The sequence below is a fragment of the Bubalus kerabau genome, chromosome 13 (assembly GCF_029407905.1).
Source record: "Bubalus kerabau isolate K-KA32 ecotype Philippines breed swamp buffalo chromosome 13, PCC_UOA_SB_1v2, whole genome shotgun sequence".
Lineage (NCBI taxonomy): Eukaryota > Metazoa > Chordata > Mammalia > Artiodactyla > Bovidae > Bubalus > Bubalus kerabau.
The window spans coordinates 75,823,936-75,836,464 of NC_073636.1; the positions used below are offsets into that span (position 1 = coordinate 75,823,936).

The 12,529-nt window shown below is 58.9% G+C and overlaps 1 protein-coding gene across 2 annotated transcripts; it reads right to left on the minus strand.

The window, feature by feature from the left end:
- Positions 1 to 393: 393 nt before the first annotated feature.
- SLC35C2 (solute carrier family 35 member C2) lies at positions 394 to 10,565 on the minus strand. Of its 2 annotated transcripts, none has more exons than XM_055545166.1 (10): positions 10,510 to 10,565; positions 7,719 to 8,071; positions 7,252 to 7,402; positions 6,409 to 6,472; positions 5,835 to 5,907; positions 5,127 to 5,295; positions 4,947 to 5,030; positions 2,532 to 2,707; positions 1,275 to 1,404; positions 394 to 947 (listed from the first exon to the last, which is right to left on the minus strand). In XM_055545166.1, exons 2-10 carry the CDS (start codon positions 7,836 to 7,838, stop codon positions 817 to 819), a joined length of 1,098 nt encoding a protein of 365 aa, XP_055401141.1. In that variant the 5' UTR covers positions 7,839 to 8,071; positions 10,510 to 10,565; the 3' UTR covers positions 394 to 816. The 2 variants fall into 2 exon arrangements, with proteins under 2 accessions (XP_055401141.1, XP_055401140.1); XM_055545165.1 differs by lacking the exon at positions 10,510 to 10,565 and adding an exon at positions 8,200 to 8,256.
- Positions 10,566 to 12,529: the final 1,964 nt, after the last annotated feature.

Consider the following 12,529-nt stretch of genomic DNA (forward strand, 5'->3'; position numbering starts at 1 on the left):
CTTTCAGAATATGTGTGAAAATAACGTTTGATCTGCTACCAACATTGACTTGGTCCTCAGAACAACTCTGAGATAACCATTATCCCCATTCCACAGATGAAAAGACTGCAGTTCAGAGAGGTTAGGTAATTTGCTTAAGGTCACACAGTGAATGACGAGAGTCAATATTCAAATCAGGCTGTGAAAACACTGGAGTCCCCAGAATATGAAACTCAGTACCTGTTCTTGCCGCCTGCAGGTGTGGCGGGGCCCCAAGAGAGGGCCCTGGGGCTCCAACGGGAGATGAGAGACATAGGCAGCCGGGAGTAGAGACACAGGCGAGTCCGCTGAAGGAGGCGGAAGGGGAGAGGCTGGGCCCCCCCGCCCCCACACCTCCAGGCAACACAAGGTGGCCAGTGGACCGGAAACCCTTTATTTCCAAGCTATAAATAGGTCTGCTTGCAGAGAAAGGACAGTCTCCAGGTGACGGGGGCCCCAGCGTCCCCACCTCCCGTCCCTAACTGCACTGCAGTCCAAGCCCAGTCCCCCGGAAACCTGTCTTCTCTCTAAAATCACCATCCTGGCTCTCAGAGCCAGGCGAGCGGCTGCAACAGCCCGCTCCCTGCTCCTGCTGCAACACCAGTGCTGCTGGGCCCCTGCTCCGGCCAGGCCCAAGGCTGGCCTGGCGCCCACCCGGCATACCAGCTCTCTGCCCTGGCCCCAGCACCGATCGCGTGCCCTTCCGAGGCCTGGCCCGGGAGACGCTGGGCCCACTGCTGCCCGGTGGCCGGGAGGAACCACCCAGGTCCCCGAGCCACTGACTGGTCCCCCGGCTGCTCACTGCTGCCCCTGGGCCACAAAGTATTCCTCCTCCTCGTTGTCCTCATCCTCTGGCTGGCTGCTCCGGAGCAGCAGCTCCAGGTCGGGGTTGGAGCCCAGCCCCTTCAGGGGCTTAGGGGCGCCGTCACCTGGGGACAGAGACAGCAGCATCACACACCCAGCAAGGATCTGCCTGCCCCAGCCTGACAGGAGAGCGTGCCGAGGGACCCAGGCCCCCGCCCACTCCCTGGAGATGACCCCCCCAACTTCTCGGAGGAGTGGCGGTGGCCAAATCACCAGGCGAACTCCCCTAATTAGAGGAACAGCCAGGGCAGGGGCAGCTGAACTGAGCAGACTGGACTGCAAATGGCTTGGGGGGTCGAGAGCCACCTGCCTCCTGGCAGGGATGGGCAGAGGGGAGATCCAGGGGGAGAGGGTCATCAGGAGACAGGCTTTCGAAAGGGGGCTCTGGGTACCTCTGGCGTGCAGGGCTTTGAGGGCGATGTGCAGAGATATTCCTGAGAGGCAGAGGGCAAAGCCCAGCCAGTTCAGGAGGCTGATCTGGTCACCCAGCAGATGCGCTGCCAACAGCAAAGTGCAGACTTCCTGCGGGAAGAGAGGCAGGGAGGGGGCGTGCTCAGGGCCGGGGCGGGGGGCGCTCCTTGGCAAGGAAGGTGGGGCTTGGGGGCGCCGTCACACCGCAGGGGAGAGGCAGACCTGCCCAAACTCCCTGCAATGCAAAGGGGGAAGCCTCTCTGAGTTTGGGGACCAGCCTGAGGCCTCCCCTGCTCTGTGTTACTGTGGACAGAGGGGAGGTGCTTTTCACAGAATTCTGTCTGGACTGGAAGAGGCAGACCTAATCCAGGCTGGGGACACAGGGTAGCAAGTCTGCAGCCACGTCCACAGGCAGGAAGGACAGCTGCCCTTCCAGAAGCACCTGTGCACAGAGCGCCTCTGCTGCCATGGGCGGGGGTGGGTGCAGTCACACTGGGCTCTACAGGACACACTGATCACAGGGTTCTTCGTAAGCACGGGCTGCAAAGGGGACTGATCAGATGACATTCTGAGAAACACGGCTCACGTGTCATCACTGGGTGGGCGAGACCCTCAAGGAGCCCTGTTCTGCTGGTTTCAGGGAACACTGCTCCAGGATCAGGATCTGCCTGTCCACAGCCCAGAGCAGGAAGCAGTGAGTGATGATGGGGGGAAGAAGGGGAGAAGTGATGCAAGGAGACGGCTAGGGGCTCCTAGACAGCGGTAAAGGCAGGATCAGCAGCCGCAGGGCCCTCGTGATAGAACCACCCCTCACTGTGCTCCGGGCAGACACTGTCAATCAATCACTGCCAAGCACAGGACCCTATGCTGATGAGTCTGACTGGGGACTTCTCAATCCTGACTCCAGGCCACTGCCTAATGACCAGAGTTGGCTTTCTTGGTAAGATGTAAACACGTCCCGGGCCTAGTGGAGTCAGCTCGGCCACCTGCTAGCTGTATATCCCTGGGTAAGGGCAGCTCTTCATGTCTGTTTCCCCATCTGTGGAGCAGGGCTGCACCCCCGCCACCACCCCCCCACCCCCACCCCCACTCTGGGCCGTGATGATGATGGACTGACTGCCAGATGAGACAGGCACTTCCGTCTCTTCCCTGCAGGGCTTTGGGAAGCAGGAGTTGGGACACCCGCCGGAGAGGGGCTCCCCTCTAAGACAGGACTGGGGTCGCCTCCAAGACTGTACCTTAAAAATGCCGGCAATGGAGAGAGTGAGGCTGGAGGTCCTGGAGACCAGGAGGAACTCAGAAAAGCCCAAACCAAAGGCGAGAATCCCGCCAAGGAAGAGGCTCCCGAGCACCCGCAGGAGCAGCCCTGTGTCCTGGAAACGGAAGATTTTCTCAGATGTGGACAAATGGAGACCTGGAAGCAATGGGGGAAGAGAGCGGGGGGCCACGTCCTGGGTGTGCCTGCCTGGGCGGCCTCACCCCACCACAGCTGTGGTGTGATTTGCCACAGCTGCACCCCACCCTCCCTGCAATCGCCACCTGTCTGAGGCCCCGAGTCCCGGGACGGGAGGTGTCAGAGAATCTCAGGCAGATGGCCGGGGACTCGGGGAAACCAGAAAGCAGGGCCGGCTGCCAGGGAGCCCAGGGGAGATACAAGCCAAGGATCCTAACAGGGCCTGATGGAGGCTTCTGAGGCTCTGGACTAGAGCGGGGGGCTGGCACACAGGGGGCATCGGGCGGAAGTGCCTTGCTCCTTCACACCCTGTGTACCACCTGTCTTTGGGGAGGAGGCGGCGGGGTGGGCTGTGACTTCCTGTGGCCTTGGCAGCTGTGAGACCCCATGGCCCAAAGAAGATGGGGCACCTGCTACATGAGGACTGTCAGTGCCCTGGGCCACTGGAGGAGGCCCTTCACTCCAGGTGGGTCCAGGGACAAAACTCCATCCATACACACCTTCTCCATCTAACTACAGAGCTGTGGGGTGTAGCCGAGACATGTGCCCTTTCTGGACCACCGTTTCCCCACTGACAAAACAAAAGCGACCAGACTGGACAGTACAGTTTGATGAACAGTTCTCAAAAAGTAAACACACACACGTTCAAAGACACGGCAAAACCATGGCCCCCTGTTCCAGAGACAGCCACACAGGCCTCCACACACCAAGTTGTGCCCAGACTTTCAGAGGACCCTTGGCTCTCCAGCACTGCCCATCTGAGAGAACAGGAAAGGCTCCTGGGGGTAGAAGCCGGTGGGAAGGAAGCCCTAGATTCGGCAAATGGACACTCGTGGAAGCGGGAGGCTGGCCGAGCCCTGTGAGGCTTTTGGAGGGAAGCACCGAGGAGAAGCAGAATGCGGAGCCCCCTGGGCACACAGCCTTCTGACGCAGGACATCTCGTCTGGTGCTGGGCTCGGCAGCACTGCAAAGGCGTCGGCAAATTGAAGGGAATTCGGGGAAGAGCAACATAAGTAATGAAGGCGCTTGGGGGATTAATTTACCAGAAAAGATTAAAGAAGCTAAATCCATGCAGCTTTGCTAAGTGATGACTACCAGGGGCTCTCAGGTGAGGGTTTGCAGAGATGGGGAAATGGTGTAAACATCCAGGAAGGGAGGGAGAGTGTGGCGCTTGGTGAGGGGCATAAGGAGGGGATGGAGAGAGATTTTAAAACGGGGGAAAAAAACATGAGGCTGCAGAACACAAGTTTCCTGGACAACGGAGCTGCAGAATAATCTTCTCCGAGAGGTTTGAGACGCTTCACTGCTTGAAACTTAAATGGATGTGGGACAGAATTCTCTGTAATGACCCTGAGGACAGAAGGGACTCTGGCAGGAAGGATTAACAGACGGGACGAAAACCAATTCCAAAACGTCAGGGAGGGGAACATGGTGGCCCCCCGACCCAGGCTAGACACATCCTTCTAACTCTTCCCTGGGAGGTGAGGAGGGAAGGGGGGAAGGAACTGCCCACCCGCCCCTTCCTCACTCCCCCGCTGCCTGACTGAGAAACAGCCAAGGCCAATCCCACACACCTCTCCACGTCTGAACCTCCTGTTCCCACTTCCTGAGGCGCCCGCCCCCATCAGGGGGTCAAAATCCCATTCATTCTCCAAAAATGCACAGTCTGGGAAGCCTCAACTTGCCTTTCTGGCCCATCAACCTGGAGTCATTCATGACTCTACTCCAACTAAGAGAAAGAGGGCATCGCGGTTAAGAGAGGGACTCCAGAGCCAGGGGCTGGCTTGTATATGACCAACCAAGCCCCTGTGGGACCCTGAGCAAGGCTATCTGCTTCTCTCTGCCATAGCTTATCTGCAAGATGAGGCAGTCCTAGTACTGGCACATGGGGTTTTTGGGGAGTATTAAAGGAGTCGATGTGTTTGGAACAATCAGAACAGCCCTGGTATACCTTTAGGGCTGTGTGCACTTACCATCATTACCGCCTGGTGTGTTTTACATGGGATTTCTCAGTAGCATTTATCCTGCGAGATTCTAGCCCCTTGGTTTAAGTGTCTGTCCAGCCCCCAAACCAGGCACTGCCAGGGTCGGGACCACCATCACTAATCTCTGGAACCTCCGCAGCTACCACAGCGCTGGGCTCCGAGCAGAGATCAGAGCTCTGTGCTGAGGTCCCCCCAAGGTGGATGACCCCACGTACCTTCAAACACGGCAAAGAGAGGGAAGAGCCCCAGGAACATGAGTGGCTGCAGGTGGAACATGGTGTCGATGGGATTCTGGAGTCCTGCACAAAGTGACTCGTGTGAGCCGTTGTGCCCGGCCCAGCCCGCCTGCACCCTGCCCGCCTCCACCCTGCCTGGTGCCCCGGGCTCTCGCTCACCAAGTTCCGCCTTCTGCAGGAGCATCTGGGTGAGGGTCCAGCGAATGCCGCCGATGAACGAGGCACCCAGCACCAAGGCGAAGCCCTCGATGTTGAACTGCGTCGACTTGTAGGTGAACATGAAGAGGCCCCCAGCGATAAGCAGGACCACCAAGACTAGCGCCGCGCGCTGAAAGCAGAGGGCGGGGGAGCAACTGCAATCAACTTGGGTTCATCACGCCTGGGAGACTGGGGGTCAGTGACCATCTTGGCTGCCCCTGGGGCAAGGCCTCCTTCTTCTTGCCCCACCCTGGGGTCCTGGCTGGTCCCTTCCACTTGATGTTACCAGGGCTGATACCTGGTTGGCATGGACCCCAGACCCTGAAACATGGCAGTAGGGCTGTCCTACAGCGGCCCTATGGCCCCATGTGGCCCCACCGCCCCCCTGGACCCAGCACATGAAGGGCCCCAGCTGCACAGCAGGGAGCCCCCAGGACCCACTGCCCCAGCCCCACGTCCTTGAACCCCATCTCCCGCGGTCACCGCTCCTGCCACACGGGTCCCTAAAACTTCTCCAGCAGTGCCCCGGGTCTGTCCCCAGGGATGGAGCGCCACTGAGCTGGGCTTGCCTCCTTGGTCACAGGCAGGGACAAGCCACTGAGCAGCTCCCGCTTTCTATTCTTAGCATCAGTGGGGGCTGGCGGGACGCGAAGAAAGCTGGGGCCTCACCAGCTCCTCCAGCTTGAAGATCAGAGAGAAGATGAGGATGAAGAGGACGGCTGAGGACTTGGTCATCGTGTACCTGCAAGGGAAACGTCCCCATGATGCACTGCTGGAGCCGGCGACGCGGACTTAATGCCAGGAAAGGAGCCCACACGGTGCCCCCAGGGGGCGGGAGGAGGCCAGGGGAGACCCCTGACCTCCCTGTGGGCCGCAGGCCCCGCGGGACACAAAAGACCAAAGAAGGGAAGCCGAGTCGTCTGCGTTGACACGCGACCTTTAATCAGAAGGAATCTCTGACTCGGAGGCCTCTGCTTATCACCAGAAAATAAAAAAACTGAGCTTCCCGAGTCCTGTGATTTACCTGCTCTTTAGCGGAGATCAGGATTAAGGAGGGAAGAGAGAAATGGAGAAAGAGGGGGCAGCCACACACGGCTCGCTGAAGCACAGAATCTGAGATTAGCAATAGCTGCTCCCTCTGCCCTCCGTGCCCCCTTCCCTGCTGCCTGGCAGGGACCTGGCGGGAAGGTGCAGCCCCCCGCCCCAGCCTGCTGGACAGATGGCCAGAGGGCTCAGTACTCACAGCGAGACGGTGATGTAGAGGAAGCTCCAGTTGGACAAGCCCACATCCAGCGCCGTGGCCAGTGCTGTGGAGACACGGGGCACCCGTGGGACACCCCGCCTGGGTAGGAGCCCTCCTGGAGCTTTCTTTTCCACCCAGCAACTGAAGGGTTAACTCCTGGCCCCACACCCCTAAAGCAGAGGGAGCTGCTCCAGTGTTAGGGCGACAGTCCACTGTCTAACCGCTTCCCACTTGTTGGATATTAGGAATGCCACACCCCCACCCCCATGAGGGAGGGGTGTTCACCTGATCCTGAGGACCCCCCACCGGAAACTCTGCAGACTGGCTCCCTCCCTCGGGATGAAACACACCATCCCCCACCCCAGGACTTGGTCCTCCAGGATCTGAGCCAGCTGCCTTCTCAGTTCCGTTTCCTCTCCTGACAGCTGAGTCCTCAGCTTCCGGAGACACTTTCAGTTCCCTGGCAGACCTGCCCACGCACCAAACCTCTCCCGGGGGCATGGGGGCCTCCCCTCCGAAGGGACCTGCGCCCCCCCAGGTCTCAGCCCACAGTCCCCGCTCCCGGAAGCCCTCCCGCGCGGCCGCCAGCTGGTCCCTCCCCTGGGCTCCCGCACCCCGTCTCAGGGCTGGCCGTGATGCGCCCTCTGACCAGTGTCTCCAGGCCATGATGCATGTGTTCAAGGGTGTAGGCCAAGCCACCACACCCCCCCATCCCCGCCCACCCCCCATGAGGCAGTGGGGGTAGGGAGGACACAGAGAGGAATGACCCTGGATGGGCTCAGCTTCATGCCTTCCTTTCCCTCTGAGCTGCCCCCTCCCTCCGGCCCGCAGGCAGGCACGTACCGGTGGGAGCCACTCTTCTGAGGTAGTCGGGCCAGCTCAGCACCACGCGGGCCCTGTGGCTGGAGCACTGAACCAGGGCCCTGGACAGGGCAGAGAACAGGAAGATCACGGCCAAGTGCAGCATTGTCATGAAGAGGGGGAAGTGGAAGCTCTGGGGAGTCCAAGCACAGAGTGGAGCGCCTCCGTGACTGCCCACCCCTGGCCCCCAGCGCCCCCACTCCTGCTGGCCTGGCTGCAGGTTCAGGGGCCTCTGCAGTGTTTGAGGGGCCCTCTGACCCCCCACGTTTGCCCTGGTTCACTCCCCAGTCTCCCCCTTTCCTGATGCCCCTCCATCCCGGTATTTCTGGGGACTCCCCAGAGAGGCCCTGCCCCCCAACTGGTGTGGACTGGCTCCCAGCCTGGCTGGCTGAAGCCCTGGCTGAAGCCAGGCTGCTAAATATTAGCGGGCGCCACAGCCCCCTGTGTACCTTGGTCAGCCACTTGTTGTAGAAGGTGATGCCGATGGAGAAGCAGTAGTACAGCAGCACGAGCCCCAGGGTCAGCACCGCCCTCCACACGAAGGCCACGTCGGGGGCACACCTCCCCATCCGCAGACGCTGGCCGGCGAGGGCAGCAACCACCTCTCAGGAAGACGCCCCGTGGGAAGGGCCGGTCGGGCTGGGCCTGCGACTTTCAGCAAGCACGCCTCCCGGCTGCCACTTCCATGATCTGGAATCGTCCAGGGAGCCCCAGGTGCCGTCCTCACCTTCGGGGCTGGTGGACCGAGCTGACCCTCTCCATGATCACGGTGGACGCGGCTCGCTGGACCCCAGGGCTGAGACTAGAAAGAGGAAAAGGGCCGCGCCGGTTGGCTGGGGCAGGGGGCGGGTGACCCAACACGGCCACCCCGGCCCTGGCCTGCAGGGAGCAGGGGCTGCCCAGGCCACGGGACTCCCCGCAACCTGTCACCTCCACTCTCCTGTCACCTCGAGCTCTTCTCCATGAATTCGCACCAAAGTGACCTTTTAAAAATGCAAATGTGATCATGTCAGAGCAGCTGCAGCCCTTCAGCAGCTGCCAGGGCTCTTACAGCAAGACCAAGACCCTCCCCTGGCTAAGGAGGCCTGCCCGTCTCACCCAGGGCCTGCTTTTCCCTAGGCACATCAGGCTCTTCCCTGCTGCCGCAGGGAGCCGAATGCTCTGCATGCCCTGCATTCCCTCCTCTGCGGGTTCTACTGATCATCAGCTCGGATGGCTCTTCCTGGGGGAGCGCTGCCCCCACAGGCCCCCTGAGACACGGCTGCTCCCCTACTCCTCCGTCATCACACATGTGCCAGGCCTGAGAGCCGGCTCTGTGCCCCATCGTTGGGCAGTGAGCCTCAGGCACACAGGAGGCGTGGTGTTCACGACAGCTTATAGCCACCTGGCACCCTGTGTTCCCTATATGGTTCAATGAGAGAGGGCACGTAATTTTCAGGGGACAATCTGGTCTTCGAGGCATTGAAAATGAACCAGAAAACTAATGCCTCCTGTGCCTTAGCCTCTAACAACCACTTCCAAAGAGGCGATGCCTGCCTTCAAGTCTCAGCCAAAGAAAACCAATGAAACCAAGCCCTGCCACCTTATCAATCCAGCCAAGTCTAATGAGCATCCAGAGTGGGCAGGTTGGGGTTGGGGGAAGACCAGGTGGACCCGGGTCGAGTGTGACCCACCTGCAGCCCCATCTGTGTGTCTCTCCTTCCCCATGCTCCTCTCTGCTGAAATGCCACCTCCTTCTGGAAGCCTTCCGATCTGACATATCTTACCTCCCCCACCCCTAGTCCTTTCCAAAAGGAAAGCACTCAGTTCTGTACTCTGGAGCCTGGCTTACTGTGTCCCCTCCCCCTTGTGGGAGCTGGTGCAAGGCCTGGCCCGAAGGACATCAGAGGCTGTGGTTCTCTTCGGGAAATTCTGGAAACCTGTGCTCCCCGCGTCAGACTCCTTCACATGGCCAGAGTGGAGCATGTGGGCACCAAACCCACCTCTGACAGAACTCCAGGCCCATGCTCCTTCCTCTATACCAAGGCTTCCCAACTGTGGCATTAGTGCTATTTGGGGCTAGATAATTCTTTGCTGGGAGAAACCCTGTCTGTGCACGGGAGGATGTTTAGCTGCATCCCTGGTCATTATGCACAAGGGCCCTGGAGCATCCCTTTCCCGCAAGTTGGGACGACCAAAGATGTCTCCAGATGTTGCCAACTGTTAACCTGGGGCAGGGGCGGGGGGGTGGGGGGGGGCCGCAAAACCGCTCCCCCTTGAGACTGACTGCTAAGTCCCACTGCGGGGGAGCTAAGGCAACCGCGGGGCCTGCTGGCACTAAGCGAGCTATCTCTTGGCACTCCCTCTCCATGGTTTGCCCTGGGCTTCCACATGAGGACGGTCAGCACCCTGCTGGGAATTGTCTTCTTACATCTTCTGGCTTCTGGAGTGGTTCCGGCTCCAACACTGCCATGTACGCGCTCCCTCCACTATTCAAATCCTGCCCTTCTTTCAAGGAGCCAGCCCAGGCCCGCCACCTTCGGGAAGTCCCCATGAGGATCCCAGCCCACAGGGAGCACCTTTTCGAAAGTTAACGAGGCCCTTCACTGGTGTTCCTGCTTCCAATTCCTCCTACAGCCTGGAGGCAGCCATCCAGCCACAGAGGTGGCCTGAGCACAGAAAGCAGACCAGGCCCTCATAGGGTTAATCCCAACTCCTCAGCAGACCGGAGGGGAAGGCCTCCTAGCCTCCGGCCTCTGCCAGCTTCTGCAACCTCATCTTCTCCTCCCCACCCCGCACCCGCCACGCTGGCCCCCGGCCATTTGTCCAACACATCAGGTCCGTGTCCTTCTTTGTAGTCGCGGCCGCAGATCTTTGCTTGGCTGAACATCTTGGGGCCTGGGGCAGGTTAGGGGTGTGCGGAGCGGGGCCTCTAATCCTGGTGGCACCTCCCACTACCTGACGTTTCCTTGTTTGTCCACGTGTTTACCACCCACCCATGACTCCCACCCCACGGCGGGATGCGGCCTCTCCAAGTGCTGGGCCGGGTCCGCGCGATGCCCGCCTGGGTCCCGGCGCGGGGAAAGAGCGCGGAGGCCCGGGCCCCTCCACGATCGCGATACCCAGGCCCGGGAGGAGCAGGACCCCGATGGGCCACGCGGCAGCGGCGCGCGGCGCCGAGCCTGGACCCCGCTCGCAGCCCCGCCCGGGTCCCCCTCCAACCCCGGGAGCGCGCGGAAGGCCCGCCGCGCGCCCACTCACCTCGCCCTGCCGGCGCTGCAGGCCCGGATCCTCCTGCCGGAAATGCGAGGCCCACCGCCGCCGCTGGGGGGCGCTTCTGCCGGAAGCCGCTGGGGGTGGGGCCGGGGCCAGGGGCGGAGCGTGTCGGGGGCTGGTCCTCCCGTGCGGTCTGCGAAATCGCGTGCTGTGCGCCTTGGCTCCCCAGGAACCCGGCCTGAGCATTCCCCTTGGTTGTGTCTCCTGTGATCAACCGAGGTCCTGGTCAACCAAGGTGCCTGCTACAAGAGTCCTGCGCACCGCTGGCAGCCAGGAAAAGGTCACCTACTCACAAATTTAAGTATTTACCTTATTCCAACCCAGTGCTAGGAGAAGGCAATGGCACCCCACTCCAGTACTTTTGCCTAGAAAATCCCATGGGCGGAGGAGCCTGGTAGGCTGCAGTCCATGGGGTCGCTAGAGTCGGACACGACTGAGCGACTTCACTTTGACTTTTCACTTTCATGCATTGGAGAAGGAAATGGCAACCCACTCGTGTTCTTGCCTGGAGAATCCCAGGGACGGGGGAGCCTGGTGGGCTGCCGTCTATGGGGTCGCACAGAGTCGGACACGACTGAAGCGACTTAGCAGCAGCAGCAACCCAGTGCTGGGCAACCATAGAAACACTTGGATCTCTCCTGGGCTTTTTCCTATGGGAAAAAGCTAGCTAGGGAGTGATGTTGGAGGCATCAGGTTTCAGGACTTAGAAGATCCGTTCAGTTCAGTTCCTCAGTCGTGTCCGACTCTGCGACCCCATGAATTGCAGCACGCCAGACCTCCCTGTCCATTACCAACTCCCAGAGTTCACTCAGACTCACGTCCATCGAGTCAGTGATGCCATCCAGCCATCTCATCCTCTGTCGTCCCCTTTTCCTCCTGCCCCCAATCCCTCCCAGCCTCAGAGTCTTTTCCAATGAGTCAACTCTTCACATGAGGTGGCCAAAGTACTGGAGTTTCAGCTTTAGCATCATTCCTTCCAAAGAAATCCCAGGGCTGATCTCCTTTAGAATGGACTGGTTGGATCTCCTTGTAGTCCAAGGGACTCTCAAGAGTCTTCTCCAACACCACAGTTCAAAAGCATCAATTCTTCGGCGCTCAGCCTTCTTCACAGTCCAACTCTCATATCCATACATGACCACTGGAAAAACCATAGCCTTGAGTAGACGGACCTTTGTTGGCAAAGTAATGTCTCTGCTTTTGAATATGTTATCTAGGTTGGTCATAACTTCCCTTCCAAGGAGTAAGTGTCTTTTAATTTCATGGCTGCAATCACCATCTACAGTGATTTTGGGGCCCCCCAAAATAAAGTCTGCCACTATTTCCACTGTTTCCCCATCTATTTCCCATGAGGTGATGGGACCAGATGCCATGATCTTTGTTTTCTGAATGTTGAGCTTTAAGCCAACTTTTTCACTCCCCTCTTTCACTTTCATCAAGAGGCTTTTTAGTTCCTCTTCACTTTCTGCCATAAGGGTAGTGTCATCTGCATATCTGAGGTTATTGATATTTCTCCCGGCAACCTTGATTCCAGCTTGTGCTTCTTCCAGCTCAGCGTTTTTCATGATGTATTCTGCATATTTTAAATAAGCAGCCTTGACGTACTCCTTTTCCTATTTGGAACCAGTTTGTTGTTCTATGTCCAGTTCTAACTGTTGCTTCCTGATCTGCATATAGGTTTCTCAAGAGGCAGGTCAGGTGGTCTGGTATTCCCATCTTGGGAGGGAACAAATAGTAAACATTGGTGAGACATTTTGAGTGCCTGAAAATTTTATGAGCATGGTCTCAACTTCAGGAAGTTGAGTAAGTGAGAACATCCCAGGCAGGAGAAACAAGGCGAGGAGAAGGCTGGAATCTGGCTTGGGGCCCACTTGTTTACAAGAAGTTGACAAAAACTATGCGTTAGAAAAGTAGGCAAAAGGCAGGTTGCAGTAGGCCCCAAAACGCCAACTGAGGAGTTGAGATCTTATCCACTTTTCAGGATTCAGGAAAAGCATTAAGACCATGC

Excerpts from the sequence above, each read along its gene's own strand:
- SLC35C2 (XM_055545166.1), bottom strand. The coding sequence starts at position 7,838 with ATGGGGAGGTGTGCCCCCGACGTGGCCTTCGTGTGGAGGGCGGTGCTG. Across the intron at positions 5,296-5,834 it reads TCTTCAAGCTGGAGGAGCTG|CGCGCGGCGCTAGTCTTGGT; the intron begins GTGAGGCCCCAG and ends CTCTGCTTTCAG. Across the intron at positions 948-1,274 it reads CAAAGCCCTGCACGCCAGAG|GTGACGGCGCCCCTAAGCCC; the intron begins GTACCCAGAGCC and ends CTCTGTCCCCAG.